This window comes from Gigantopelta aegis, chromosome 10 (genome assembly GCF_016097555.1).
Source record: "Gigantopelta aegis isolate Gae_Host chromosome 10, Gae_host_genome, whole genome shotgun sequence".
Lineage (NCBI taxonomy): Eukaryota > Metazoa > Mollusca > Gastropoda > Neomphalida > Peltospiridae > Gigantopelta > Gigantopelta aegis.
The window spans coordinates 26,132,482-26,159,482 of NC_054708.1; the positions used below are offsets into that span (position 1 = coordinate 26,132,482).

Sequence of the window (27,001 nt, forward strand, 5' to 3'; positions counted from 1 at the left end):
ATGGCGTTCTGTGAAATCAGTGTGGTGTTTTTGGCACTGATTTCTTGCAGCTCTGCATACTGTAAGTACTATAAAATATTTCTTTTTCTTTTTCAAATATGAAGTATTATTACACAGGGGCGGATTATGGGGGGGGGGGTTCCCAGTTGTATGGACACCCCCCTCCGGCTAAAAAAACAACAACCCCACCACGTCTAAATTGATGTCCATGTAATATTGTAAAATTTCAAATTATAAACATTTACATATTGTTTTGGACCCCCCCCCACCCCTTTACCTAAAGCCTAATCCGCCCCTGTTACAGACAGACAGGCCGATAATTTATTAACGTCTCACTTTATGTACATCATACATATACAAAATAAAACAAAGATAAAAGTACATAAGCCATTCTTTATGGAACTATGACAGACAGTATGGTTAAATAATATAACTATGTACAATTAAAATAATAATGATAAAACTACTGTGTATATAAACGTGCTTGTAAAAAAAAAATATATATAATAATAAAAAAAATAAATAAAAAAAAACCCCACAAAAACACACACAGGTTTTGGCGATTAGAAACGCAAAGTTAAGCTCTGACATTAAAACACTTTTCTAAATCAGGTAACAACATATTTTTGTTTACAACATAACTGAGCATGTTAATACACATTAAAACGAAAATCCCCAAATAACGGACAGATCATAAAACATGAATTTCATCCTCTTCAGATTGGCTATCATGTACAAATAAAGTTTGTTTTGTTTAACGACACCATTAGAGCACATTGATTTATTGATCATCGGCTATTGGATGTCAAATATTTGGTAATTTTGACATATAGTCTTAGAGAGGAAACTCGCTTTTTTTTCTATTAGTAGCAAGGGATCTTTATATTCATCATCCCACAGACATGATGGTATATACCACGGCCTTTGGTATACCAGTCGTGGTGCACTGGCTGAGAAGAGAAATAGCCCACCGACGAGAATCGATCCCACACCGACCGCGCACTAAGCGAGCGCTTTACTACTGGGCAATACTACGTCACACCTTAGCTATCATATACATGCAAATGATTAAGAAATTGTGCTATTAATCGTTAGTACTAACAGAAATTTATTTTCACTTTAACCGCCCTCATATATTACCATAACAACTGTTGTTGCTACCAGGGCCGTACCCTCTGGGTGGCAGGTGGAGGGGGGGGGGGGCAGTTGCCCCTCTCCCCTGAAAATTTCACTTTTTTCTTTTTTTTAGTCCAGAAAATAGCATACCCATCTCATGGTTTAATTTGTATAGTTTTTCATTTGTTTATATCCGATGACTGAGCTATAACGGTTACACCTCATGAAACAGCGGGTTCATTTTAAGGCGTTTTGAAGGATAACCAAGAGATCATATTAAGGTTGCTCGTGAAAGAATTATGTTGCCTCGATTTTGTGTTTTCCGAAACATTTCACTATATATTGATGCGGAAACGATAAACATTTAATATGGAATCTTTTTTGTGTACTCATCTATTCATCATATAACCGAGCTCAACATGAACTCCCTTATACCAAGAAGCTGTGTGGCAGTGACTTAACAAGAACTTACATAATTTAACCGACGGGCAACTCCGATAATAAAAATGAGGTTGGCAGACTGAAAAATAAGTCGTCACGAACGATATGATTACAGGTCAAACAACAATTCCAGGGTGGGGGTGGGGGTAATTATATGGTTATATAAGAATACTCTTTATAAACTGTAACTACAAAATTATCACCACACCCGTTTCCCGGGGTTGTTGTTTGAGGGTACATGTGTTTTGTACGAACATTAAATGCCTGCTATATACACCCAGTTATCTCATCATCATATTTGCCTTGAACATAGTGATCTTGTTTCACATGGGAAAGGTTAAGATATTGTTTCACCATACCACAACACATTTTTAAACTACGGTTTATTTGGTGTCTTAACACATGATCATTTCGACAGTTGTTCTAGACAAAGACAAGAAACTTGTCGGTCGCCACATAAGCTACTACTACCGAATAGCAGTACGGGCTATCTTTGGAATAGCACAGCATATACTACCAAATATACCAGTCGTAGAGCACCTGTTGAAACGCTACCCCTTAATAACACTGAAGTCGTTTGGAGTTGGGCGTGATGGGCGCGGCTTCCTCCCCAACAGCAAAACATGCTGGAAACTTAAAATATGTTTGCTTTTCCCGTCATTGAGCTGAAAATTAGGACAATGAACTAAACATTCGGACTATTAGCTGAAAATTTTATGCAATAGCCTTTATATATGAAGGCTATTGTGGGACATTTTAACATGGATTTTGTTGTTGTTATCGTTTTTGCAATAAGCAAAAAATCAAGGCAATGAGCAAAAAATCAAGCTAAAAATATGAAGATAATTTATTCAATAGTGTTTATATATTTATTTTTAAAATGTGAAAAAAAAAGAATGTGTAATGTTAATCACGTTTATTCTTACAGTGTTTGTTTTCGTATGTTTTCAGATTGTACACTGATACCTCGCCAGTTGTGCCAGCTTGGAAGTTTCTGCACTTCAGGGATTTTGGTACCAGGTGTATTCTGGTGTCCCTCTACCATGGTTTGCTGTAAACAGCAACCAGGTGAGTCAAACAGCATTGTCAATTGTTGACGTATTCAGGAGGTGGAATGTGCGCGAATATCTTGACTGGTACCATCGTCTTTTATCACATCACATTTATCTAACGTTCGGCGCAAAAAACCAGTCTCGACCTCCTTTACATGTCTCAATTTATTTGTCTATCTGTGTTGATTTTCTGACGCATTTCCCATCTCATGATATACCTCAAAGCATGTGCGGTCAACTATATCGTAAATATTGTAAAACAATACCTCACAATAAAAGCATGATTATATTATACCCAGCACGTGTATTGTTTTTCATATGTCTTATTTTTGAAGTGGGGTTTATGGACCATCGTTACGGAGCATTAAAGAAATTGTCCTGAGTTTGCTGTCATTATAAATCTGAATGACAAAACCGTAGACAGTATTCAAAATCGTATCTCTACACAAGGCCGGATCGAGAGGAAGTGTTAGGTAAAGTGGTGACTGCTTCTGTGATCCACTTTCAGGTGAACGTTCCTGAGAGGACCGCCACTCCCCTAGTAAATACAAGATGTGTCTACTAATAAATTCTGTTAACGACTAATTAAAAAACTAAAGATATTTTCATGTTTAGAATATCAGTGTCTGTATATATGCAATGTTTGTAAGTATCCCAATCTTTAATCTCCAAATCATTTCGTACATACAAAACAATAATATTATATATATATATATAAATATATATATATATAAATATATATATATATATATATATATATATATATATATATATATATATATATATATATATATTAGGAAACAAAATGAAGTATAAACACCAAGGCGACCACAAACACAGCCAATGATATTTTATATAGAAAAAAAAAATATGTAATTGTAGTCATTAAAACGTCTGTTATGCTAGGCACAGACTACCAACTTCCAACACAAAGTTAACCAACGTTTTGCTGTCACGACTTTTCAGAATCTCGTCATCGTAAAACCCATTAGTTGTTAATCTGAGCACACCCGTCGTTAATCGGGAATTACAACGCAACCGTCGAGTTGGCCAACGTTTTGCTGGCAGTTGGTAGTCTGACCTCAGCATTAGGCGTCAACATCTTAACAATAGCAACAAACTCAGGACATTCCCTTTAATCGGCCAGTGGAAGAAAACACCACTTGCTCCACGGTGGATAGCCAGTAGGATTTGATTAGCTAAGCCCCTGCGCGTGCTGTAACCTCACCGTGGTGCAGGGGTGTAACATTCTCTTTGAGAATGGCCAATACAGCACAAATTGAAGTTTAGAGTAAAATTCGGTGTCCGTAAAATTCTGTGATATTTGTATTTGTATTTTTGCACAGTTCTTTACACTGTTTTTGTTTAAACCTTGAATTTTTATATTGATGTTGATCATCACTTTATTTATTTGCATTACCATAGTTTGACACCCAATAGCCGATGTATTTTTCGTACTGGGGTGTCGTTAAACATTCATTCATTCATTCATTGATTAGCTAAGCGGCGTCGGTGGTGTCGTGGTTAAGCCATCGGACATAAGGCTGGTAGGTACAGGGTTCGCAGCCCGGCTCCCACCCAGAGCGAGTTTTAACAACTTAGTTGGTAGGTGTAAGACCACCACAACCTCTTCTCTCTCACTAACCAACTAACCCCTAACCCACTGTCCAATGATCAAAAACGGCTCGAATAGTGAAAAATACGCCGTAGTATTTACAAAACAGGGTATGTCACGTTGACAAATATCTTCTTTTTCTCTTTCCCCTAGATGTAAACGAATGTGCCACGATTCCGAATGTCTGTCACACTAACGCGTTTTGCACCAACACAGACGGATCGTATTACTGCACGTGTAATGCTGGATACCAAGGGAATGGAGTATCCTGCACAGGTATACCTTTTTGGTTTTGTTATCACTAGAATAAATATTGATGAAATAACTATAGAGTTTGATTCTAACGGAATGGAGTATCCTACACATGTATAAATGTTTATTATGTTTTTGTTTTCACTAAAATAAATATTGATGAAATAGCTATATAGAGTTTGAATCTAACGGAATGGAGTATCATACATAGGTATAAATGTTTGTTTTTGTTGTTATTGTCACTATGGAGTGTACTGCAGAGGTATAAATGTGTGTTTGTGTTGTTATTGTCACTATGGAGTGTACTGCAGAGGTATACATGTTTGTTTTTGTTGTTATTGTCACTAAGGAGTGTCCTGCAGAGGTATAAATGTTTGTTTTTGTTGTTGTTGTTGTTGTTGTTGTCACTAAAATAAATATTGCTGAAATAACTATAGAGACGTGCGCGACCTAACTTTAAGCATATTAGCCATTCAAATGTAAACAGATCCGAGGGCGTTTGTTCCAGACCCAGCTGAAGTGACTGAAAATTAAACTGATACAGGGACGTAAATAGAGTGACAATGACAAAGTAACAGCAACCATGTACATTTATTTTGAAACTTTTATCCAATCACAAATTCAAGCACGATGTCCTCGTCACACATTTTATCAGCTTTCTAGACTGTCTGTCCAAGAATGACTCTATGGGAAATAATATGTTCATCTTTCGCGAACACCAGCCCTCAGTTCAGTCAGTGAACGTTTCGTTAACATTCGCGAACTATTTGATTGGTTCCCGACGTGGCCATTTGGCTTACCGTGCAGCGCATAACCAGTCTAGAGAACGTTTTTCTGCTCGGTCTGGCTGAACGCAGCCCTGATATCATCACTAGTTTGATAGCGAATCACGTGTGCTTGTCATTACAAGTTCACAACTGTTTAAATATCCATTGGATTTTGTCTTGGGCATGAATATGGTTTATGTAATTTGTTATATACACCATCCCATAGACAGGATTTTACTTACCGCGACCTTTGATATACCAGTAGTGATGAACTGGTTGGGAACGAGAAATAGCCCAATGGGCCCACCAACGCGTCGTGGTTAGTCATCGGTCTACAGGCTGGTAGGTACTCGGTTCGGATCCCAGTCGAGGCATGGGGTTTTTAATCCAGGTACCGACTCCAAAACCTGAGTGAGTGCGCCGCAAGGCTTAATGGGTAGGTGTAAACCACTTGCACCGACCATTGATCCATAACTGGTTCAACAAAGGCCATGGTTTGTGCTATCCTGCCTGTGGGAAGCGCAAATAAAAGATCCCTTGCTGCCTGTCATAAAAGAGTAGCCTATGTGGCGACAGCGGGTTTCCTCTCAAAATCTGTGTGGTCCTTAACCATATGTCTGACGCCATATAACCGTAAATAAAATGTGTTGAGTGCGTCGTTAAATAAAACATTTTCTTTCTTTCTTTCCACCACTGGGCTACGACCTGCTCCAATAAATTGTAAAGCAAATGGCAGCTTCTTTAATAGTTTTTACAGACAAGTCTAAATGTGTCAGTAAGGATTTAAAAGAGTATCTAGAATACATGGATATTATGCCATAATAATTGTTGTGAAAATGTAAACATAAATTTTTTTATTTTTGTTTTAACAGATATAAATGAATGTTCGAATCCTACCATCTGCGGTTCGAATGCCGTGTGTAGTAATACACAAGGATCATACCAGTGTACCTGCAAAAGTGGATTTCAGAAATTAGGAAGTACCTGTATAGGTAATATTTTGTTTCTTTATAAAGGTAGAGCCGTAAGCGTTTTGAATGACTTTCGTCTGTGCTCATGAAATATTTCATTCACAACTATTGTAACCCTAATCCTAACTCTGTTGGTGAAGAGTAGACTTGAATAAAATAAATGTGTACCGTTAACTAGAATAAATATATATTAGAAAATAATCGCATCATGTTTTATATAAGGGCTATTCCAGAATGAATCACGGGGGAGGGCAGCACCGTAATTAGTTTACACATAGTGGATATACCACATGATTGCCCCTATGCAGTTGGTTTAAACAAAGCTATATTTTGTGGGTGGCTGGTATGTAAACAATACCCCTTACCCTCGAATGTGTTGGTGGCCTCAAGTTGCAAAGGAAATGAAAGAATTGCGTATCATTAAAAACAAGAAAACTGGATGACCTATTTTGAATGCTTAAATATTAAAAAATATATATACATACATGTATCTATAAATTACATTAAAAGTATTTTTGTATTTCGTTATTATTTGTTTGTTTGTTTTTATGTTTCCAGATGTAAACGAGTGCACGACAGGGGCACACAACTGTGGTGCGGGTTCTTTCTGCCAAAACCAAATTGGTTCCTACTCATGCGTTTGCAACCCTGGTTACCAGTGGAATGGTGTAGCTTGTGTTGGTAATTATGAAGTTATATATAATTTACATTAAACAAATGATGCTCCATATTTATTATGATATCAAGACGGACCTGAAGTGCGGTGGGTTGTAGGGTCGATCACTTTCAATGGACTCATGCTATATTAAGAGTATTCTGCCATTATGAAGCTGTTTCCAACTATTAGAACTAAAATTACTTCCTCCTCGGTTATTTTAGTCTAAGTGCGGTCCGGTAGCTGTGGGTTTTTTTTAAAAAGACTGTGCATCTTTCGTTCCACATAGTTATTATATTACTTCTGGATTTGTAATTACAATTATCTGGTCCCTTTGGTCTTTTTATCTAAATTTCATATTATTTCATAGTGCACTAATGGTCTTGTAGAGCATTAGAAAGAAATTTTTAAAAATACGAAAAAAAGAAGAAGCGAAACCTCTTATTAAAATAGACCTTCAAGGAACAGACACTAGTTTTTCAACACTATGACGTATTTGTCATTAATAAAGCCGTTTTTAATCATTTAAATTACGAGTACTTACATTTTATTATTTAGAATATTCATTTTCGTACACCTGAAGTAGTTCTGACCATCCAGGTTTTTATAATAACCCAAAATGCATTTTTCATATTTCTAAAGACGCACGTTCGTCTGAGAAGTAATGGTTATCGAGACAGCCTCTAGTCTATTTTTAGACGATATTTTCAGGTTTAAACATCACACTTCAGCTTTTCTCTATTATAATCTTATCCAAATGTTTTGCAGGTGTGTTGATTAATTAAACTTACTGTCCATTTTCACAGGCAAAACTAGGGCCTTTAAATTAATACGTTTCTTCTTCTTTCGTCTTCAGATATTGATGAATGTGCGTCTGGAAGTCATCAGTGTAGCCCATTCGGTTCTTGTTCCAACAACGCCGGTTCATACACGTGTACCTGTTTGCAGGGTTTCTTTGGAACTGGATTCCAGTGCACTGGTCGGTCAAAGTCAAGTTTCCTCTGGCCATACTATACTGAAATTTGCAATCTCATCTCACTATATATATATATATATATATATATATATATATATATCATCATCATACTACATCATATACTAATGCAAAAAGCAAACACAACTATAATTTTAATAAAGGCGTGTGTTATAGCTAAAAAAACAGTTAACGTCACCTGCCTTGATATTTAATACTTCTAGATGGTTTAAAATAATTGGAATATACTGTAGATTGTAACTTTAAAACAGTTCTGTTATGTGAGTTTCAACATGATAGCGAAAGAGGTTCCTTTAATTTAATCCACACGATCTGTACTTTTATTTGTATAGTATCTTACAACTATAATCATTTGAACTCAATACTAGTATATAAACCAGACGCGTGTACAGGAAATTGCGTGTATTTGTTTTGAATGTGTGTGTGTGTGGGGGGGGGGGGGGGGGGGACTGACAAGTGAAGTTAATAGAGACGTTCGGGTCATGCTCCCCCGGAAGATACATGTATGCATATCCATCCATCCATCCATTTATCCATACATCCATTCATTCATTTCCTTTGTTTTCAGATATAGACGAATGCGCGGGTAACACTCACACCTGTGCCGGAAGCTCGGTTTGTAGGAACATACCCAGCTCCTTCCAGTGCACGTGTTCGCCTGGATTCCAGTACACTGGGGTTACGTGTGTAGGTAAGTCATCTTTAATAGGGGGCGGGACGTAGCCCAGTGGTAAAGAGCTTGCCTGATGCGCGGTCGGTCTAGGATCGATCCCTGTCGGTGGGCCCATTGGGCTATTTCTCGTGCCACGACTGATATATCAAAGGCCGTGGTAAATACTATACTGTTTGTGGGATGGTGCATAAAAAAGAGCACTTGCTGCTAATAAAAAAAGAGTAGACCATGAAGTGGCGATAGCGGGTTTCCTCTCTCAATATATGTGTGGTCCTTAACCGTATGTCCAACGCCATATAATCGTAAATAAAATGTGTTGAGTGCGTCGTTAAATAAAACATTTTCCTTCCTTCCTTCATCTTTATGACGACAGAACATCTAGGGCCGAATTTATTTCTTAAACGCAGGTGTTTAAGCAGTGTAAATGTATGCAGTTACACGTGTGTAAATCATAAACTGGTGTTTAAGCAGTGTAAATGTATGCAGTTACACGTGTGTAAATCATAAACTGGTGTTTAAGCAATGTAAATGTATGCAGTTACACGTGTGTAAGACATAAACTGGTGTTTAAGCAGTGTAAATGTATGCAGTTACACGTGTGTAAATCATAAACAGGTGTTTAAGCAGTGTAAATGTATGCAGTTACACGTGTGTAAGACATAAACTGGTGTTTAAGCAGTGTAAATGTATGCAGTTACACGTGTGTAAATCATAAACTGGTGTTTAAGCAGTGTAAATGTATGCAGTTACACGTGTGTAAGACATAAACTGGTGTTTAAGCAGTGTAAATGTATGCAGTTACACGTGTGTAAATCATAAACTGGTGTTTAAGCAGTGTAAATGTATGCAGTTACACGTGTGTAAATCATAAACTGGTGTTTAAGCAATGTAAATGTATGCAGTTACACGTGTGTAAGACATAAACTGGTGTTTAAGCAGTGTAAATGTATGCAGTTACACGTGTGTAAATCATAAACAGGTGTTTAAGCAGTGTAAATGTATGCAGTTACACGTGTGTAAGACATAAACTGGTGTTTAAGCAGTGTAAATGTATGCAGTTACACGTGTGTAAATCATAAACTGGTGTTTAAGCAGTGTAAATGTATGCAGTTACACGTGTGTAAATCATAAACTGGTGTTTAAGCAGTGTAAATGTATGCAGTTACACGTGTGTAAATCATAAATTGGTGTTTAAGCAGTGTAAATGTATGCAGTTACACGTGTGTAAGACATAAACTGGTGTTTAAGCAGTGTAAATGTATGCAGTTACACGTGTGTAAATCATAAATTGGTGTTTAAGCAGTGTAAATGTATGCAGTTACACGTGTGTAAATCATAAACAGGTGTTTAAGCAGTGTAAATGTATGCAGTTACACGTGTGTAAGACATAAACTGGTGTTTAAGCAGTGTAAATGTATGCAGTTACACGTGTGTAAATCATAAACTGGTGTTTAAGCAGTGTAAATGTATGCAGTTACACGTGTGTAAATCATAAACAGGTGTTTAAGCAGTGTAAATGTATGCAGTTACACGTGTGTAAGACATAAACTGGTGTTTAAGCAGTGTAAATGTATGCAGTTACACGTGTGTAAATCATAAACTGGCTATGTAAATTCGGTCCTTAAAGGGACATTCCCGAGTTTGCTGCATTGTAAGATTTTTCCGACTAATAAAATATTTCTACGATTAAATTTACATATTAAATATATTTTCTTGTTTAAAATATCAGTGTCTGTATATTCAATGTGTTTCTGGTCGTCTTAATATTTGTAAGAAGCCCAAACTGGATTTTGTCTTCAAATAATTTCGTACGCACGAAAAAAATTATTTTAGGAAATAAAATGAAATTTAACCTAGTACAAATATTAAAACGATCAGAAACACGTTTAATATACAGCCACTAATATTTTATGCAGAAAAATATATTTGATATGTAATTAGTCTTAGTAGTTAGTCGATAACATCTTAAAAATTGCAGCGAACTCAGGAATGTCCCTTTAATGTTGTAGTAGCTATTAATTAAAACGGACACGTTTCCATAATATATGCATATCATTAGCATCTTAAATTATACACAAATGATTAATCGATTAATCTACTCGCATGTAATAGATCTTATAATATAATAATCGTGTGGAGAAGTTGGGGAGGCTGTGTATAGTAGAAACCGGGCTCGGTGGTGTCGTGGTTAAGCCATCGGACATAAGGCTGGTAGGTACTGGGTTCGCAGCCCGGTGCCGGCTCCCACCCAGAGTGAGTTTTAACGACTAAATGGGTAGGTGTAAGACCAATACATCCTCTTTTTCTCTCGTTAACCGCTAACCCATTAACAACTAACCCACTGTCCTGGACAGACAGCCCAGATAGCTGAGGTGTGTGCACAGGATATCGTGCTTGAACCTTAATTGGATATAAGCACGAAAATACGTTGAAATTAATGAATATAGTAGAAACAATTTATAATTAACAGTGGTGAATCCAAAAAATCCATTGGGGGAGGGCAATGACATGAGTCGTAATGCCAAGGGAACTTTGGGGAAGGTTTGGAGGGGGATCGTAAAACAAATGATAATTAATATATAAGAAAATTATAGCTGTCGCAAAATTTAGGGGGGGGGGGGGGGGCGGGCCCCTGGGGCCTCCTAGATCCGCCTTTGATTAGAATAAGCTTACGTATACTAAAATGCTAAATGTGATTGTTTAGATTGCTGATTATTTCACAACGTATTCCATATATAAATAAATTGATATAATTATCCCTTGCCATAAGTGTATTGGACAGGGGCAAGTGGATGATGTCAACTGCCGTCCTAGTGCTGGAGCAAAACCTCAAATTCGTGGAAAAAATGATAGAGATATTCGGGCAAAATGAGACCTTTTTACCATGAATTTCCATCATTCTACCCTTACAATTATTGTAATCCATCTAAAAATGAGTAGTGATTCATTTGCAACCCTATATTGGGGCCTAATTCACTTTATACTCTCGCAACTTTGCGATCTCGCAGTGCAATGCTAAAAGACTTGCAAAGAAGATGCTTTGTTGTCCAGCACAGCCTAAGAGACCTTTGTGAATTATTAGGCCCTGTTTGGTAGTAATGTTAATGTGAATAAATGTTGTTATCCAGGGGCCTAATTCACTAAACCCTCGCAACTTTGCGATCTCGCAGTGCAATGCTGAACGCCTTGCAAAGAGGATGCTTTGTTGTCTAGCAGAGCCTAAGAGACCTTTGTGAATTAGGCCCCAGATTCGTGAGTCCGTACGCCTAGACCTCCAGGCCTGTGACCTTAAACCGTCTCTCCACTAACTGGGGCCTGGGACCCGTTCAACGAAGCGACCTTAGCCCTAAGATTACCTTAAGCGCATAGCTACCTTATGCACTTAAGTTGATCTTAGGGCTAAGATCGTTTCGTGGAAAGGGGCCCTGGACAACACATGACACTAGGATCTTTACAGTTCACATTCATGTTCAATTATTTGGTATTGCTGGTTATCCTCCATTGTGAGTTATTTTTCAGATATTGACGAATGTGCGACCGGGACTCATAATTGCGGCCTTATGAGCACATGCACCAACAACGCGGGGTCATACACGTGCAACTGTGGACCGGGTTACTATTCAAGCGGAACGCAATGCATTGGTCAGTCACCCTTAAAAGAAATATTAGGAATGTTCTGCCACTGTTAAGATCAAATTACATATTAAATACATTTTAGTATTTAGACGATCAATGTCTGTATGTTCAATGTATTTATGATCGTCCTAATATTTGTAGTAGTTTAAAAAAATAATTTGATAATATAAAAAAAAAATGTTTTACGTACGCGAGTGCGAGTGCGAATAATTTTTACTTGCTCATATACCACTAGAGTTTTGAGCATGTCCGTCCCGGGGCCTGTCTCTGGATAGACAATGACTTGCTCTGGGACAGAAGAACAAAATATTAAGGGGACAATTTTGAAATTTACATCCAAAAATTAAATAGTGGGCCTTAAACATTTTGATGCGCATCTTTAATTAATATAATTAATAAAGAAAATTCTACTCATTAAATTTGGTCGCTAGATTAGATCGGGCGGTCAAAAAGAAATTAGATAGATAGATAACTTGTTTAACGTGGTGTTCGTATACCACCAGGGCCCCGAACACGCCCATCTCGAGTCCGACCTCATAAGATCGGTGGCCTGACTTGGAATGGGGGGGGGGGGGGGGGGGGAGGGTTGAAAATGGACAGAATTTTGTAATTAGCAATTAGTAAAAGAAATTAGTAGTATTAAAAAAAAGTTACAAGCCAAAAATAAAATGAATTGACTGCTCGGCGGAATATTTATATAATTTGGAGCATTTTAGAAGGACAGTCCAAAAATAAATAAAAGAAAGAAGAGAGGATCTGACTATTTAATAATATTATAAAAAAAGATTTTACGTTCGCAATTATACTGAACAATAGTATACATGTATATACATAATATATATTCGCGTTTCATTTGGTCTTCAGTATAACTATTTGGCATGTACGAAAAATTATATTTTATGTTATGAAATAAATTGATATAAATTTGAGCTACTACAAATATTAAGTCCCTCTTTAGACGTCAGTATAGTTGCTATAGCAGCTGCAAGCTTGCAGCAGTCGCTGCTTTAAAATTGATATAACTAACTAACCTGGTTGAATAGTATTAACATAGATTGAGAAGGATTACATTCATATTTTACATTTAAGTTGTTTATAAATAATAGATGATAGATAATAAATAAATTATAACATTTGTATAAGTGCCACATGCAATTTATGCAACTCGATTGAGAATTATTTTATACCCTCCCTCTTCTCTCTCTCTCTCTCTCTCTCTCTCTCTCTCTCTCTCTCTCTCTCTCTCTCTCTCTCTCTCTCTCTCTCTCTCTCTCTCTCTCTCTCTCTCTCTCTCTCTCTCTCTCTCTCTCTCTCTCTCTCACTCAATATATTATATAAAATTAATTCGATAAATATACTTTTAAAATGGGCCTAACATGTTCACAAGACTTTTAACAGACACAAAAAACTAATGGGATTTACAGTGATTACTTTTAAATAAATTAAAGAAAATTAAATTAATTTTCGCGTTTCTTTTGTTGAGTACACATGCATACATATATATATATATATATATATATATATATATATATATATATCTATATATATATATATATATACTCTTTAAAAAAGTAGGGGAACTCTAATAAGAATTTACAATTGCCAAAATTGTACAGTATATTAGCTGTGGGGAATGGTTATATGATAATAGTGAATTAATTGGGCAAACGTTACAACCGGTAGTTCAGTATTACAGTAGGTTTTATGACCACCAAAGATCTTGAACGACGATTGGGGTCATAAGTGAAAATTGAAAGTTGACGTTTTTTTATCAGTAAATCGCAAACAATAAAAATAACTAAAAACAAAACAATAACAACAGTATGATCAACAGAATGAAACAGATTGACAGAAATAATGTTCCACAGTGATTAATGGACCTTCCTGGAAATTGACAAAATCGAGAATGACACCCCACGCACGTGTACGGGGCAACTGTATGATGCACGTGCAAACTATGGAATGTGTTTCTGTGTGTTGATAAACAGATCTGAACGTTCTTTACTAGGGTGTCTGTAGTCAAAACGTATGTTCGGTCTAATAGTTGATATTAACATTAATATTTCAGGTTCCCCTACCTTTTTTGAAGAGTATATATTATATGTATATATTATGTTTTACAGAATATGCCTGCGGTGTGGTTGGTCCACTTCGGCGTGTGAACAACGGGCAGAACGCAGCCCCGTGCGCCTGGCCCTGGCAACTGTCTATACGACGGAATACAGTGAAGCCAAATCCACCGAGTCTTTTGACTTCTTTCCATGACTGCGCAGGGACGTTGCTAAGTCCGTACTGGTTCTTGACAACACCCGAGTGCATTCTCTAGTAAGTTTTATTATCAACTGGTATATCGTTGAAAAGAAACAAGGACAGTAAAGAAATACGTGTATAACGATACCTCTGCTTGGTATGGATATTTAAAACTGTGATCGAGAGAAAGTGGAAAATACAGAGAGAGAGAGAGAGAGAGAGAGAGAGAGAGAGAGAGAGAGAGAGAGAGAGAGAGAGAGAGAGAGAGAGAGAGAGAGAGAGAGAGAGAGAGAGAGAGGAGAGAGAGAGAGAGAGAGAGAGAGAGAGAGAAGAGAGAGAGATAGGGAAAGATAATATATATATATATATATATATATATATATATATATATATATATATATATATATATATATATATATACACACACACACAGAGAGAGGGGGGAAGAGATGGGGGGGGGGGGGGGGTAGGTGGGCATATACACCTTCCCAATACGTCTAATGGCCTATTCAATACACTCGTCTTAAATGAGTTTGTCGACAGACCCTTTAAATTGCATACTTTTAAAAGCATGTGCTGCTCGACTGATAAAACGAAGGCCTTGCAGATGGTATGTGTGCTACCCTGACTTTGAGAAATTGCATAAAAATATTCATTTCGGATAATCGATAAGATCTCTATAAAACCACGTGGAATAATAATTCAAAGGGAAAACAGTGCACTTATCTTTCTCTATCATTCACTTCACAGTTCTGCGAAATACAAGGTCACCTCAAACCCCCAGACTGAGGCGTTTGTCGTCGCCGGGGACAACAACATTAACATCGACGAAGGCATCGAGCAGATCCTGACGATCAGCAAGATATTCATTCACCCCGACTACCCCAACGTGAACTCTTACGAGGAACTGACCAACTACTTCGGACGGTTTTCTAACACCTCAAAACAAGGCAAGTCCATGCTGTGTCCACTACCCCAACCCTGTGTATATGTTATGTTCCCGAGATGACATACAAACAGGGTGTTATGTTCCTGAGATGACATACAAACAGGGTGTTATGTTCCTGAGATGACATACAAACAGGGTGATATGTTCCTGAGATGACATACAAACAGGGTGATATGTACCTGAGACGACATACAAACAGGGTGATATGTACCTGAGATGACATACAAACAGGGTGATATATGGAAGGAAACGTTTTTATTTAACGACGCACCCAACACATTTTATTTACGGTTATATGGCGTCAGACATGGCTAAGGACCACACAGATATTGAGAGAGGAAACCCGCTGTCGCCACTTCATGGGCTACTCTTTTCGATTAGCAGCAAGTGATCTTTTATATGCACCATCCCACAGGCAGGGTAGTACATACTACGGCCTTTGATACGCCAGTCGTTGTGCACTGGCTGGAACGAGAAATAGCCCAATGGGCCCACCGACGGAGATCGATCCCAGACCGCCCGCGTATCGAGCGAGCGCTTTACCACTGGGGGCTACGCCCCGCCCCAATAAATCACAAAGAAACAAAGGAACAAAAACCATGGACAGAAATAAATCTTGAAAGTGAGGCGGTGAGGCGGTGAGGGGGAGGATGATAAAAAAAAAACAAGGAACAGAAATACATCTTGAAAGTGAGGCGGTGAGGGGGAGGATGCTAAAAAAAAAACAAGGAACAGAAATACATCTTGAAAGTGAGGCGGTGAGGGGGAGGATGATAAAAAAAAAACAGGAACAGAAATATATCTTGAAAGTGAGACGGTGAGGGGGAGTGTCACGGGGATTCTATAATTCCCGTAACTGAATAAAACACGATTATAAAAATATCTCTCCTAACGGTATATCTATTAGATCTCTCTGTAACAGGCTGTTAAACCCTAGTATGGCTCGTCTCTAGGTATGATCAGAGATACGATCTTATATAAAGTATATATATTTATAGCACGTTTAGCTCACTAGAAACACAACAAAACACAATACACTTTGGAATCTGTATTATCCTACGCTGACAAATGTACAGCCGTAGTAGTTAATTAATAACAGCAATAATAACAACCCAGAACTGATCACTTATTTAGTTAATCTCTAGGTGTCTAGTTACACAATATGCGAATCACTTCACCGTTACACCACACCCACACGTGTGATAATTGAGAAACGCTTCCAGGAGAAGTTAATTAATAAAGTAATTACAACACCATTCCTAACTGGTTAATTTTTAATTAACCCTTACTACTTGTTCAGTAACGTGTGATAATTTAGGAACGCTTCCAGGGGAACTTAATTAATAAAGGAATTACAGCTCTATTCCTAACGGGTTAATTTTTAATTACCCCTAACTACTCATTCAGTAACCTTGTAACACAGAATTAATACTGGTACCGATCACAATAAAGACAATAACCTACAGTGTACCTAGGTCGTCTAGGATGACTGGCTAAGCTTTATATTACCAAATACTCGTATAATGTTAGAACAAAAAGTCTACGATTTACTTCGTCAGATGACCGAAGACACTGTCTAAAGAATATTGGTATAATACAGTATCAAAATATTTAAAGTCACATCAATCACATCAAGGTTATACACAGAGCAGAAATAATATTTACCAAAGTCCAAACGGACTAACGTTCCCTGGGAGCCGTCCTTTTCTCGTTCTCCTCGATATCTCTAAAACACTAGCTATTTATTATAAATCAGGATTTTGCCTGGGGGTACAAGGCGGTACCTCACGTATCATCTCATTTTCTAACTCTACTAGAGTCGGTATATTTCTCTCTGATCGTCAGTCTGGCTGTCGCCAACCGCGAGCAATCTCCTGGCCATAAACAGCACTACCGGAGATATTACGTAATTACTCGCCACATGGCCTCCACAGCTGCATATTGGAATGTCCGATCGCGCGAAGTATTACGTAACAAGTTGCCCACCTGGGCTACGGGCAATAAACTGCACACGGCCCTCTAACACAATTAAAATCGCCACAGGCGAAACAAATTTAAGCGCATGTACCGTCACAGGGAGGATGATAAAAAAACAGGAACAGAAATACATCTTGAAAGTGAGACGGTGAGGGGGAGGATGATAAAAAAACAGGAACTGAAATACATCTTGAAAGTGAGGCGGTGAGGGGGGAGGATGATAAAAAAAACCCAGCTCGTTGTGGAGTCTTTGTCACAGTATTATATGTGTTGACGTGTTGCTTTTTAAAAGCTAATTTCAGTCCGTGATATATATATATATATATATATATATATATATATATATATATATATATATATATATATATATATATATATATATATTCATTTTGTTTGTTTTTTTCGCAGCGAACGCCTTTGCCTTAGTGAAACTTTCCACCCCGGCTGTGTACAGTGACTGTGTAAAGCATATTTGCCTTCCCGAGCCAGATGAGAAATTCTGTGAGCAACCATGCGCAGTAACTGGCTGGGGGTACGACAGTTCATTCTGTAAGTCTCGTAAACAGTGTTTGCAAAAAAATATATATCCAGGAGCACACATGAGATTATATTCTATTTTTATTTTATTACATACATGTAATTAAAAAGAAGAAGAATAAAGATAATAAATTCGTTGTAAATTAGGGTATAATTAGTTTAGTGGGAAGGGTGCACACAACTAGAACCCATCTTTGAATTCACCACCATCTGATACAGAGATACGACTCATAGGCAACTTAAGCAAACGGTTTTGTCGTTTTTATTATAACTGTCCTTTGAAACTAATATTTAGTTACAAATACCCCTCCTCACCCGACCCAGAAACACAACAACCGAACCCCAACGAATAACGTCAAATAACAGGCAACCTAGCAAGCAAGCAAGCGAGCAAATTGTTTTGATCAAGTTACTGATGCAGCACAAGTTTTAATAGACAGCTTGTTTTATAAAGGTATCTAAGCTTTAATGAATGTGTTACTGTGTTAAACTGAAAGGCGTCAAATACAAACTGTAACCCGTAAACGACAAACTCACGTGTCATGTTTAGTTTGTTAGCAGAGCATATGCTGTCCTGTTTGTGGGAAAGTTCATTGTGAAAAGATCTTTGTTGTGGGAAAGTTCATTATGAAAAAAACCCCACTTGTTGTGGGAAAGTTTATTATGAAAAAGCCCTTGATGTGGGAATGTTCATTATGAAAAGACACATGTCGTAGGAATGTTCATTATAAAAAAAAAACACCCTTGTTGTGGGAAAGTTCATTATGAAAAGACCCTTCATTATGAAAAAACCTTGTTGTAGGAAAGTTCATTATGAAAAACCCTTGTGGGAAAGTTCATTATGAAAAGATCCTTATTGTGGGGGAAGTTAATTAAAAAAAAAAAAAACTTTGTTGTGGGAAAGTTCATTATGAAAAGACCCTTATTGTATGAAAGCCCATTAAAAAGACCCTTGTTGTGGGAAAGTTCATTATTAAATCACACCTATGTTCCCAATACGATGGATGCCCTCACTTCCCCAACTAATAATAACTTCCTGGGACATTGGCCCAACTTCTCCTACCTAACCTCCCCTTCAATCAAGGGCTAAATTTATTTTAAAATTAAATGATATATTTTTGAAGTAGTTTTAAATTTTGGAAAGCCCGATCATAATTTGCGTCAAAATTCAATTAATATTTTATTTAATAAATTTTTATTTTTTAGAAATGCGCTTTTAAAAACAAATTAAAACCCCCTTGGACTTAATTTTCAAAATTGCCCGGGTAATTATTCTGTCCCAGGTCAAGTCCCTGGCTATCCAGAGACAGGACCCGGGATAGACATGCTCGAAACCTTAGTGGTATATGAGCATGTTAAAATTAGCCGCTCCGCTCATTATTAAAATACCGTTGTTGTGGGAAAGTTCGTTATAAAAACACCCTTGTGGGAAAGTTCATTATTGAAAAAACGTCTTGTGGGAAAGTTCATTATGAAAAGACCTCTTGCTGCTATTCGGTAGTAACGGCAACCAAATGGAAACAATGAGTTTCTTCTCTCATTTTGAACGAGAAGTAGTATTCAAACTTAGCGATAATAGCCGATGATTAAACAATATGCTGATATTTCGTTAAAGAAATATTCCATTTCTTTCTGGGGGTTTTCCGCCACAGTGACTTCACGTTGCTAAAGGAGCTTGCAGCTAGCAGCCACGTTGCCAGTTACGTGTACATGTGTTCGCTCAGAAAAAACAACAAAAAACGTTGTCGTACACGTGAACATCTACAGACACGTTGTCCAACACATGATAACAAATAACTGTCTTTATAGTGTGGAAAAATTCACGTTGTGTCCTGTGTGACTCCGGCCTAGTTTACTAAGACCACGTTGTCCGATGGTCAGCACGTTGACCTGCAACGTGAATTCCATCTACATTCACTTTGGGTTGTCCCATGATTGATAACATGGGAGGGGAGGGGAGGGGAGGGGAGGAAGGGGCAATCTGTGTTTATACACCCAGCACATACAAAATGAATTTTACATAAATCTAGTATGCACTGAGAGAAAAAAAACAAGCAACGTACCCACCACGCACAAAATAATAAATACAGTGTCGCCCACCTCCCTCATATATTGAATTCTGGAATAGCCCTTGAAACATATAATACATAATACTAATTGGACGAGTTTACACTGCTTTCTCTTTTTTTTTTTTTAGTTGTGTTTTACTGATCACAGGAACGTTGTTCCATAGATATAGATTTATTCGCCACGTTGCCTATTATTTCAATACACAGCGCAATAATTTACACAATACACATCATGTATGCTCTCTCTATATTCTACTATACTGGTCGGGGATGGGAGTGCGTGAGGGCTGCTAAGAGTTCTGCATTTTACTTTTAATTGTTTACCACCATAATACATATACATTTTTGTGATATAAATATGTATTTGAATAAAGATTTTTTTTTAACTGCGACAGTTCACAAGAATGCAGCTTATAAATGCAGGAAATGTTTTTATTTAACGACGCACTCAACATACTTTATTTATGGTTATATGACGTCAGCCATATGGTTAAAGACCACACAGATATTGAGAGAGGAATCCCGTTGTCGCCACTTCGTGGGTTCTCTTTTCGATTAGCAGCAAGGGATCTTTTATATGCACCATCCCACAGACAGGATAACACATACCACGGCCTTTGTTACACTAGTTGTGGAGCACTGGCTGGAACGAGAAATAGTCAAATGGGTCAACCGATGGGGATCGATCCTAGACCGACCGCGCATCAAGCGGACGCTTTATCACTGGGCTACGTCCCGCCCCTCAGCTTATAAATCTACATGTTATTAGAACACTGTTTTAATAAGATCATAGTTGATTATAAACATTCTTAATAACGTCCCCCATCCACCCTCAGTTTGCAATCCTCCGTTACCGGTACCATCCGACGCCTATGAGGTAGAATTGAAAACAGAAAAAAAAAATCCAGAGAGAGAGAGAGAGAGAGAGAGAGAGAGAGAGAGAGAGAGAGAGAGAGAGAGAGAGAGAGAGAGAGAGAGAGAGAGAGAGAGAGAGAGAGAGATTGAGAGAGAAAGACAGAGACAGACAGACATATATACAGACAGAGACAGAGAAAGGGGAAGTGACGGGAGAGAGGGGGGGGGAGAGAGAGAGAGAAAGGGAGAGAGAGAGAGAGAAAGAGAGAGAGAGAGAGAGAGAGAGAGAGAGAGAGAGAGAGAGAGAGAGAGAGAGAGAGAGAGAGAGAGAGAGAGAGAGAGAGAGAGGGGAGGAGAGACAGAGACAGACACCCAGATAGACATATAGAGACAGACAGACAGACAGAGACAGAGAGAGAAAGGGGAAGTGAGGGGGGGGGAGAGAGAGAGAGAGAGAGAGACAGAGAGAGAGAGAGAGAGAGAGACAGAGAGAGAGAGACAGAGACAGACACACACACACAGACAGACAAACAGACAGATAGAGACAAACAGAGACAGAGAGAGAAAGGGGAAGTGAGGGGGGAGAGAGAGAGAGAGAGAGAGAGAGAGAGAGAGAGAGAGAGAGAGAGAGAGAGAGAGAGAGAGAGAGAGAGAGAGAGAGAGAGAGATAGATACTTCCGCTATAGGCATATGCTACTCTTATGGAAAAACCAGCAACGGGTATTTTCCTAACTGTCATTAGTTAAGGCAGGTCAGTGAGGAAAAGTCACTGCACCAAATTCTTTCGGACTAACCATTAACGCTTGATCGGACACTGTTGCTGTCGAGACGACCTCAGTGAAATAAACTGTTCTGAGACTGAAGTAAACTTGATCAATCTGAACGACAAAACCTTCAGGGCCGTATCTCTGGACAATGCACTTGGCAAAATAGTGGGTTATTCCATCTATATCTAATGCCATGTCTTGTAAGCGGACAGCCACTCCCGAGGAGATTTCATCATTTTTGCACTGCGACAAAGAGGACTGCCAGTCCCAGACTAGTTTACTAAATCAAAACTAGCACAGGACAGAGCTCAGTCGAATAAGTACAGCTGAAGACAACTTAATAACACACGTCCAATACATTTGCATGTTAAAGCAAAAAAAAACCAAAAAAAAAACCCCATATATATATATATATATATATATATATATATATATATATCGAAAACAAGTGCCTATAAAAATCCATTACTTGTAATGGAAAAATGTAGATCGGATTTCCTCTGTTAGTATTCATTCATTCATCACTTTATTTTTGCATATATCATAGTCTGACACTCAACAGCCGATGTATTTTTTGTGCCGGGGTGTCGTTAAACATTCATTCATTCATTATAATGGTCAGTCCCTTTTTTCAATGTGCTTTGTATAGCTAGAGCTTTACCACTGGACTACGTCCTTAATAACCGGCCTCGGTAGCGTCGTGGTTAGACCATCGGTCTACAGGCTGGTAGGTACTGGGTTCGGATCCCAGTCGAGGCATGGGATTTTTAATCCAGATACCGAATCCAAACCCTGAGTGAGTGCTCTGCAAGGCTCAATGGGTAGGTGTAAACCACTTGTACCGACCAGTGATCCATAACTGGTTCAACAAAGGCCATGGTTTGTGCTATCCTGCCTGTGGGAAGCGCAAATAAAAGATCCCTTGCTGCCTGTCGTAAAAAGAGTAGCCTATGTGGCGACAGCGGATTTCCTCTAAAAAAACAAACAGTTTCAGAATGCTATATGTTTGACGTCCAATAGCCGATGATAAGATAAAAAAATCAATGTGCTCTAGTGACGTCGTTAAATAAAACAAACTTTACTTTTTTACGTCCCTAATAATTTAATGCATATGCACTTTAATACACGTATATCTAAAGCCTTACAACTTGTGTTTGTTTTTAATTATGGATTATATTTGGTGTTTTCGTGTTATTTGTTTTTGCAGCGTATGTCAGTCCACTACAAGAAGCCTACATGACGGTCTTCACGGCGGACACGTGCAAAGCGTTTGACCTCACCATACTCGAGAGTTTGACCGAGGTACACCCGGAAAAAACCATCTGTGCAGCAAGTACTAATAACGTCTGGCCATGTCTGGTAAGTCGGATGCCGCTTCATGCAGCTACGTCATAGGGTCCGATTCCATTTATCCTTAGGTGCAAATTCCACTTATCTGTAATCGAATACGCCATCCATAATGCTTATAGTGATCGGATACGCAAACGCATATTTACACGTGTACGGAGACGCATAAATGGAATCAACTCCACCTATATTTGCATTGAAAGTGATTGTTACGGATTACGCATTACGCACACAGATTACAGACAAATGGGATTTGCGCCTTACTCCGCATTCATATACGTAATCCATAATTCGTTATTCCGAAAAGTAACTTTGTGACAGTAGGTTGTATAGATTTCATTATACGTATCCGCATCCACCACTCTAGAGGCGGGACGCTTGATGCGCGGTCGGTCTAGGATCGATCCTCGTCGGTGGATCCATTGGGCTATTTCTCATTCCAGCCAGTACTCCACAACTGGTGTAACAAAGGCCGTGGTATGTACTATCCTGTCTGTCGGATGGTGCATATAAAATATCCCTGGTTGCTAATCAAAAAAGAGTAGCCTATGACGTGACGACATAATCATATGTATAACGCCATATAACCGTAAATAAAATGTTAAGCGTGTCGTTTCCTTCCTTCCATCACTCTAAGGAAAGATTTTTTTTTAATGCGTAGTGATTCGTTTGCAATTAACCCTATGTAGCCTTTTGGCAGTAATGCTAATATTGTTATCCAGATTCAGCAATTTTTGTTTAATTCGAACACAAATGGGAGCCCGTACGCCTATGAATATAATGCACCTTATACTTATATTAAACGTCTATCCAACAATTGTTGTAACAAAAATGTTGAAAATGTGGACCAATGAAGGAAGAAAATGTTTTGCTTTACGACGCACTCAACACATTTTATTTACGGTTATATGGCGTCAGACATATGATTAAGGACCACACATATATTGAGAGAGGAAACCCGCTGTCACCACTTCATGGGCTACTATTTCGATTAGCAGCAAGGGATCTTTTATATGCACCATCCCACAGACAGGATAACACATACCACGGCCTTTGATATACCAGTCGTGGTGCACCCGCGAACGCTTTATCACTGGGCTACGCCCCGCCCTCCTGTGCCGCTCGCTGTGAACCAGTGTGTCCCAATTTGCAATTTTAGTTCATGTGTGGTGTTATAGCTGAATATTATTCGTGTGGTTATTAATTATTGTGTGGGTAACAGAAGCAAAAACAATGAGTCCACTAACAAATGGAAGTATCTACTTAGCCCCCCCCCCCCCCCCACATTTCCTGGATCCGGCCCTGATTGCAATACATCATAAGTGTATATGAAAAGTCACTAATTGTAAAATAAGTTTCTTGAGCTTATTGTTGTAATAAAACAGAAATAATCACTGATGCGGTTTAATTTTAATGTCAAATGAAAAAAACCCAACTCAAATAGGTGTAGACTACCTTCCTTATAACTTTATTTGTACTAGTTTGCTCAAATGGCATCATGCATTTTTGAATTCTCGACAGTCGGGCTATTTCTCGTTCCAGCCAGTGCACCACGATTGGTATATCAAAGTCTGTGGTATGTGCTGTCTTGTCTGGGGGATAGTGCATATCCTTTGTTACTATCAATGGAAAAATGTAGTGAGTTTCTCTGTAAGACTACGTGTCAAAATTACCAACTGTTTGACATCCAGTAACAGATGATGAATAAATCAATGCTATCTAGTGGTGTCGTTAAACAAGACAAACTTTAACCTTAACTTACTTTCACTATACTTCTTTCTGAACAGGGTGACGACGGCGGGCCTATCTCGTGTAAAGAGGGTAACCAGTACGTACTGCGCGGGACATACAGCTACCCCGACAACTGCGGGGACATGGTCAAGGGCATCAGCCTCCTGTCAATAGGTGACGTCAGCAAAGTCGTCACGTGGATTAAAACAACCATGATGTCAAACTAAATCTCCAGTTTCCCCGGCTCGGTTATTTGTGGTTATAAAGGAGAGGCTCTCCTTTTTAACGTATTTTTATGCTTTCTGTGACTTAGTTTTTATTTTTATAAATCAGAGTTTCAAATAAAATTGCTTTATTAATGTAAAAAGAAAAATTAAACAGCAAAGAGAATGTGTATCAGTAAAATGAAGAAGAATAAGAAAACTACATATGTAATAATATTGATAATATATATATTATAAACATTTAAAATCCCAAGCTTTATTTAAGAGTGAAACGAAATTTGCTATTTTCTTTCATGTACTATCAATACAATTTTCATTGAATCTAAAGGTATAAGGATATGTACTTTTTCTGTGTTGAAAAATATATATTAAAAAAGCATATTATCGCCAAAATATCACATCGTTTTTATTTGTTTGTTGTTTTGTTTTGTTTTTCTGTTGTTGTTTTTTTCATTTCAACAATTCTGTTAATCTTCAAATGACTGAATAATAGTTGTTTTCAACACCTAAAACTCATAACCTAACTTAAGTTGGATCTTTCTGTCTCCTACACCGTCAGTAAATCTGACCCAAACCAAAATTGTATTCCATAAGGCTCATATTGACTGTTACCGGCGTCGTGGTTAGGCCATCGGTCTACAGGCTGGTAGGTACTGGGTTCGGATCCCAGTCGAGGCATGGGATTTTTAATCCAAATACCGACTCCAAACCTTGAGTGAGTGCTCCGCAAGGCTCAATGGGTAGGTGTAAACCACTTGCACTGTCCAGTGATCCATAACTGGTTCAACAAAGGCCATGGTTTCTGCTATCCTGCCTGTCCTGTGGGAAGCGCAAATAAAAGATCCCTTGCTGCTAATCGGAAAGAGTAGCCCATGTAGTGGCGACAGCGGGTTTCCTCTCAAAATCTGTGTGGTCCTTAACCATACGTCTGACGCCATATAACCGTAAATAAACATGTGTTGAGTGCGTCGTTAAATAAAACATTTCTTTCTTTCATATTGACTGCATGCGGCGCTTGCGTGCGGTCCGGCTAAAAAAAATTCGAAATACATTAGTTTCAATGAGGGAGCGGGACGTAACGCAGTGGTAAAGCACACACCTGATACGCTGTCGGTTTGGGATCGATCCCCGTCGGTGTGCCTATAGGGCTATTTCTCGCTCCAGCCAGTGCACCATGACTGGTACATGTATATCAAAGGCCGTGGTATGTGCTCTCTTGTCTGTGGGATGTGCATATAAAAGATCCCTTGCTACTAATGGAAACATTTAGCGGGTTTCCTCTCTAAGAATGCACGTCAAAATTACCAAATATTTGACATCCAATAGCCGATGATCAAGAAATCAATATGCTCTAGCGGTGTCGTTAAACAAAACACACATTAACTATAGTTTGAATGAGAGCTTCTAGACTGAATACGTGCGATGGGTACATCTACAAAACGCATGCGGCCAGCCGCAATGAAATAATCGTTTGTGATGCATATGCCCAAAACGCAAGCCGCAGACGCATCAGACGAACAGTCCACCGCATGCACGCGCCGCATCCACTCTATATGAGCCAATATGAGCCTTTAAAATAGCTTTTATTGGAGAGAAGTCTTCTTGTTTTCCCTATTTTTCACTCATTGCCCGAAAGCGAATTTTGACGAATTTTACGAGCCACGTCATGTATGTCTTAAGCCCTGTTCCATTAATTCGTTATTTTCTATTTTCGTACTTATATATTAAGGTTCAAGAATGCTTTCCTAGACACAAACTAACCCCAACAAGGTTTTATATAGCTTCAGTTTATGGCTTGCCCATGTACCTTTAGAGGGGCGGGACGTAGCCCAGTGGTACAGCGCCCGCTCGATGCGCGGTCGGTCTAGGATCGATCCCTTCGGTGAGCCAATTGGGCTATTTCTCGCTCCAGCCAGTGCACCACGACTGGTATATCTAAGGCCGTGGTATGTACTATCCTGTTTGTGGGATGGTGCATATAAAAGATCCCTTGCTGCTAATCGAACAAGAATAGCCCATGAAGTGGCGACAGCGGGTTCCCTCTCTCAATATCTGTGTGGTCCTTAACCATATGTCCGACGCCATATAACCGTAAATAAAATGTGCTGAGTGCGTCGTTAAAT

General features: G+C 38.5%; 1 protein-coding gene across 1 annotated transcript; it reads left to right on the plus strand.

Annotated features, from left to right (window-relative positions):
- On the plus strand, window positions 1-25,258 carry LOC121383561 (chymotrypsinogen B-like). The gene is made up of 9 exons (XM_041513649.1): window positions 1-61; window positions 2,509-2,625; window positions 8,432-8,554; window positions 12,056-12,178; window positions 14,296-14,497; window positions 15,173-15,372; window positions 17,757-17,897; window positions 22,784-22,935; window positions 24,711-25,258. Exons 1-9 carry the CDS (start codon window positions 1-3, stop codon window positions 24,879-24,881), a joined length of 1,290 nt encoding a protein of 429 aa, XP_041369583.1. The 3' UTR covers window positions 24,882-25,258.
- The last annotated feature ends 1,743 nt before the right edge of the window (window positions 25,259-27,001 follow it).